At 41.3% G+C, this 5,595-nt stretch overlaps 1 protein-coding gene across 4 annotated transcripts in view; it reads right to left on the bottom strand.

Annotated features, from left to right (window-relative positions):
• LOC127165809 (uncharacterized) overlaps positions 1 to 5,365 on the bottom strand; it is a 9,647-nt gene extending 4,282 nt beyond the window's left edge. The window contains exons 1-4 of one of the 4 annotated variants that reach the window (XM_051110718.1): positions 5,164 to 5,365; positions 4,592 to 5,095; positions 4,399 to 4,489; positions 1,090 to 1,180 (exon numbers count right to left, since the gene is read on the bottom strand). In XM_051110718.1, the coding sequence (XP_050966675.1) occupies positions 1,134 to 1,180; positions 4,399 to 4,489; positions 4,592 to 5,095; positions 5,164 to 5,319 (798 nt within the window). In that variant the 5' untranslated portion in view covers positions 5,320 to 5,365 and the 3' untranslated portion in view covers positions 1,090 to 1,133. Of the gene's footprint in view, positions 1 to 1,006; positions 1,181 to 4,398; positions 4,490 to 4,591; positions 5,096 to 5,163 lie in introns of those variants that run through there. The other 3 variants (XM_051110719.1, XM_051110720.1, XM_051110722.1) reach the window with 3 other exon arrangements.
• Between the last annotated feature and the right edge of the window lie 230 nt (positions 5,366 to 5,595).

Genomic DNA, 5,595 nt, shown 5'->3' with positions numbered 1-5,595 from the left:
CTCCCACTGTTAAAATGTAACTAAGTAATTTTTACTCTGAGTAAATTTAAAATTAGCTACTTTTTACTTTTACTTGAGCAGATTTTTATATTGGTACTTTTACTTGTACTTGTACTGATTGTCAGTAGGCTGTTTAAAATGTAAACTCTTGTACAGTATGTGCTTGTATGAGCGGTCAGTAGGTTATGGTTTGGCTGGATAGTTTCACCACACACAGAGGCGTTTCAAGAGAAACATTTGTTGGCTTAAGTGTGAAAGGTCAAGATAAATAGAGCGTGTGTCTGTGACATTGCTCCCTATAGACCTGGTCCAACGGTGATGTGAATGCAGATTTTTAGGGCTGTCTTTTCTCATTTCTGGGGTTCTCAGAAGCAGAAGTTATCATAGTTGGGTGAACAGAAACTACAAGAGAGAAAAGATTGATTACAGCAGTCAGAAGAGATAAAGATGTCAATTTTCTCACTTGGTTGCTGTATTTTTATTTTATTTTATTAAAAAAAAAAAAAAAAATATATATATATATATATATATAGGCATATATATATATATATATATATATATATATATATATATATGGGTCGCTCTCAGGAGCTCAGTGAATTCCAGCGTGAAACTGATAGGATGCCACCTGTGCAACAAGTCTAGTCGTGAAATTTCCTCGCTCCTAAATATTCCACAGTCAACTGTCAGCTGTATTATAAGAACGTGGAAGCGTTTGGGAACGACAGCAACTCAGCCACGAAGTGGTAGGCCACGTAAACTGACGGAGCGGGGTCAGTGGATGCTGAGGCGCATAGTGCGAAGAGGTCGCCAACTTTCTGCAGAGTCAATCACTACAGACCTCCAAACTTCATGTGGCCTTCAGATTAGCTCAAGAACAGTGCGCAGAGAGCTTCATGGAATGGGTTTCCATGGCAGAGCAGCTGCATCGAAGCCATACATCACCTAGTGCAATGCAAAGCTTCGGATGCAGTGGTGTAAAGCACGTGATGTACATATGGTAGAGATGTGTGGTAAAGATCAATTAATGACGTAATCAAACAGACAAAGAACACTATAAATTAGTAGCAGAATACGGTAGTGCTATATGTTTTCAGGGTTGGCATCATCTGAAGTCCTCTGTGGGGTTGGCATCATCTTTTCTTAAGTGTTCTGGATCCAGACTGGAGCTTGTGAATTCCTAGTTACCATGGGATGTCAATCCCATGGCAAAAACAGAGAACAAATAGGAACATAATTAGCGTAGCTGCTGTTCAAACTAAGAAAAGGAAGGTTTGTTAACCAGAGCTAAAAGATTGATAATGAACATTTGATCAGATATAGCTGCAGAAAAAGTTTATGAGATGCATTATTTGAATGCTTGGCTAAAAAGATGAGTCTTTAATCTAGATTTAAACAGAGAGAGTGTGTCCGAACCCCGAACGTTATCAGGAAGGCTGTTCCAGAGTTTGGGTGCCAAATGTGAAAAAGCTCTACCTCCTTTAGTGGACTTTGCTATCCTAGGTACTACCAACAGTCCAGAGTTTTGTGACCTTAGGGAGCGTGATGGATTGTAGCGTGGTAGAAGACTAGTTAGGTACGCAGGAGCTAAACCGTTAAGTGCCTTATAGGTAAGAAGTGCTATTTTGTAGCTGATGCGGAACCTAATAGGTAGCCAGTGCAGAGACTTTAAAATTGGGGTAATATGATCATATTTTCTTGACCTGGTAAGGACTCTAGCAGCTGCATTTTGGACTATCTGTAGCTTGTTTATTGAAGATGCAGGACAACCACCTAGTAGTGCATTACAATAGTCCAGTCTAGAGGTCATGAATGCGTGAACTAGCTTTTCTGCATCAGAAACAGGTAACATGTTTCGCAGCTTGGCAATGTTTCTAAGATGGAAGAATGCTGTTTTTGTAACATGAGAAATATGATTTTCAAAAGACAAGTTGCTGTCTAATATAACACCCAGGCTTTTGACTGTAGTGGAAGTAACAGTACATCCGTCTAGCTGTAAATTGTAAGTCAAAAGATTCTGTGTATTGTTTTTAGGTCCAATAAGTAATATCTCTGTCTTATCTGAATTTAATAGCAGAAAATTGTTGGTCATCCAATCTTTTACATTTTTAACGCACTCTGTTAACTTTGATAATTCAGAAGTTTCATCTGGTCTTGTTGAGATATATAGTTGAGTATCATCAGCATAACAATGGAAACTAATCCCCGTGTTTTCTAATAATATTACCAAGGGGCAGCATGTATATTGAAAATAGTAGAGGACCTAGAACAGATCCTTGTGGCACTCCATACTTTACTGGTGATAACTGAGATGACTCCCCATTTAAATAAACAAAGTGGTAGCGATCAGACAGGTAGGATCTAAACCATTTTAAAGCCTGCCCTTGGATACCTGCATAATTTTGTAGTCGATCTATTAGTATGTCATGATCTATAGTGTCGAACGCAGCACTAAGATCAAGTAAAACTAGCAGTGAGATGCAGCCTTGGTCTGACGCAAGAAGCAAGTCATTAGTGATTTTAACAAGTGCAGTTTCTGTGCTGTGATGGGGCCTGAAGCCTGACTGAAATTCTTCATAGATATCATTTTTTTGCAAGAATGAGCACAGTTGAACAGATATAACTTTCTCTAAAATTTTAGACATAAATGGAAGATTAGAAATGGGTCTATAATTTGCCAGTTCACTAGGGTCTAGTTGTGGTTTCTTAATAAGAGGCTTAATAACCGCCAGCTTGAATGGTTTAGGGACGTGACCTAAAGATAACGATGAGTTGATAATATTGAGAAGCGGTTCTTCTGCCACAGGTAACAATTCTTTTAGTAATTTAGTGGGTACGGGATCTAATAGGCATGTTGTTGGTTTAGACACAGTGATGAGTTTATTTAACTCTTCCTGTCCTATAGCGGTAAAGTACTGCAGTTTTTCTTTGGGTGCGACGAAAGAAGTTGACATATTAGATGCAGTATAATCTACATTGGTTATTGCATTTCTGATGTTATCTATTTTATCAGTGAAGAAATTCATAAAGTCATTGCTATTAAACTGTAAAGGAATATTTAGATCAGGTGGCGTCTGGTTATTTGTTAATCTAGCCACTGTGCTAAATAAAAACCTAGGATTGTTTTGGTTATTTTCTATGAGTTCGCGGAAATGCTCAGCCCTAGCAGCTTTTAAAGCCTGTCTATATCTGGACATACAGTTTTTCCATGCAATTCTAAAAACTTCCAAGTTAGTTTTTCTCCATTTGCGCTCAAGATTGCGAGTTTCTTTTTTGAGGGAATGGGTATTACTGTTGTACCATGGCGCAATACGTTTTTCTCTAACTTTTTTCAATTTGATGGGGGCAACAGCTTCTAACGTATCGGAGAAGATGGTGCCCATATTGCTAGTCATTTTGTCTAGATCCTGTGTATTAAGGGGTACACAGAGCAGTTGAGATAAATCAGGCAGGTTATTTGTAAATCTATCTTTGGTGGCTGGAACAATAGTTCTGCCAAGACGATAACGCGGAGCCATACAGTTAATATCAGTGATACGCAGCATGCACGATACAAGGAAATGGTCAGAAACATCATCACTTTGAGGTACGATATCTATATCAGTAAGATCAATTCCATGCGATATAATTAAATCTAGCGTATGATTAAAACGATGAGTGGGCCCAGTGACATTTTGCTTGACTCCAAAAGAGTTTATTAGGTCAGTAAACGCATCCTCCTAACGCATCATTTGTATTATCAACGTGAATGTTAAAATCTCCGACAATTAGCACTTTATCAAAATTAACCAATAGTTCTGAAAGGAATTCTGCAAATTCTTTTAGGAAATCTGTATACGGCCCTGGCGGTCTATACACAGTAGCTAAAACAAGAGATAGGAGAGATTTCTTTTGCATATCTGGCAGAGTAACATTAAGCAAAAGTATTTCAAATGAAGTAAACCTGTATCCTGTTTTCTGAGTAACACTGAAAATATCACTATATATTGTTGCAACACCACCACCACGACCACTCTGACGGGGCTCATGCTTATAATAGTAGTTTGGTGGAGTAGACCCATTTAGACCAATATAATCATTAGGTTTTAGCCAGGTTTCGGTTAAGCAGAGTACATCAAAACTATTATCTGTGATCATTTCATTCACAATAACTGCTTTGGGTGCAAGTGATCTAATGTTTAGGAGCCCAAGCTTTAAAAATGGTTTCTGTTCGTGTATTTTTTATTTTTTTTTCTGGTTTAATTACGATCAGATTTTTCTAGATCCTGCATTAAATTTATGTTTTGACCTCACTATTCGAGGAACAGACATAGTCTTTATAGATTGGACAGTGCAACTACTATCATTTAAGCGTTCAGAACAAAAGCCATCGTAGCAATCATTTGAGAATGTACTTACTAGTCAAATGGAGCGTAGCGTCCTGGAGATGTTGTCCGACAGCAGTTCCGCTCCGACTCTGCTGGGGTGCAGGCCATCCGCACGGAAAAGCCTAGGACGCTCCCAGAAAAGATTCCAATTATTAACAAAGAGCAGTTTCTGTTCTTTACACCATGTCAATAACCATTCATTTAGAGCAAGGAGTCTACTGAACCTTTCGTGCCCACGTCGATACGTGGGAAGCGGTCCTGACACGATGATCCTCGTTGTGGGCGACGTGCTGCGAACCGTCTCGATCAGGCTGCTGAAGTCCCTCTTCAGAACCTCCGTCTGCCGCAGCCTGGTGTCGTTCACCCCCCGCGTGCAGGACGATCGCGCCGACGCTCTCGCCGTCCTTCAGGATTGCGGGTATCTGCGCAGAAACATCGAGAACGCGAGCACCAGGAAAACAGTGGGTGTGGACTTTACCTTTAGCTAAAGTAGCACGTACGTACCGGACAATGGAGTCTCCGACGATCACAGCGTCGCGTTCCGTCTCGCGGAGAGGGGAGCGAAGCGGTTCCGGGTGGAGATCTCGAAGACCGGAGGCGGCGGAGGGGGCGAGGTCCTCGGCCGGGGCCTGGCTCGCGTCTTCCGCTGCTGCTGCACCCAGGGTCCGTGGTGTCCCGGCGCCGGAGTGAAGGACATCTGGGAAGATCGCGTCCAGGGTGCACGGGAGCTGTGCAGAGAAGCACACGGAGTAGAGGTGGTCAGAGTGTTAGTATCGCGCTGTATAACGTTACTCACCCGGGAGGATTCCAGAGCGGCCCTCCGCTCTCTCAGCTCCGTCTGCCTCACCAACAGCTCCTGGATCTGCTTCTCCACGGCCTCCAGCTCGAGCTGCAACGAGTGCAGCTCGAACGTGTCCTCACCTGCACTCAAAGGTGGACACAAATTCGCCATTAAAGCAAGTAACAGTGAGTAAACAATGGAAATGTGTGTAAGCAGTGTGTAAACAAAGCAAGCAGGATTAGCGGCAACCACACTGGTGCTGCTAACGGGCTATAAGCTAGCAACTCGGGAAATCAAAACAAAACTAGTGATAACAAAGCAATCCGGATGTTTTAGTTGTAGAATACAATAGGGGGTATATTCACACGTTATAAGAAACGAGAATGATGGTGTATAAAATTGATTTTGAATTGAAAAACAGACAATAAGAAATTAACTCGACAGAGC

The sequence above is a fragment of the Labeo rohita genome, chromosome 5 (assembly GCF_022985175.1).
Source record: "Labeo rohita strain BAU-BD-2019 chromosome 5, IGBB_LRoh.1.0, whole genome shotgun sequence".
Classification (NCBI taxonomy): domain Eukaryota; kingdom Metazoa; phylum Chordata; class Actinopteri; order Cypriniformes; family Cyprinidae; genus Labeo; species Labeo rohita.
Note: the sequence above shows the minus strand (reverse complement) of the source record. Positions and strands in the feature narration are given on the sequence as shown.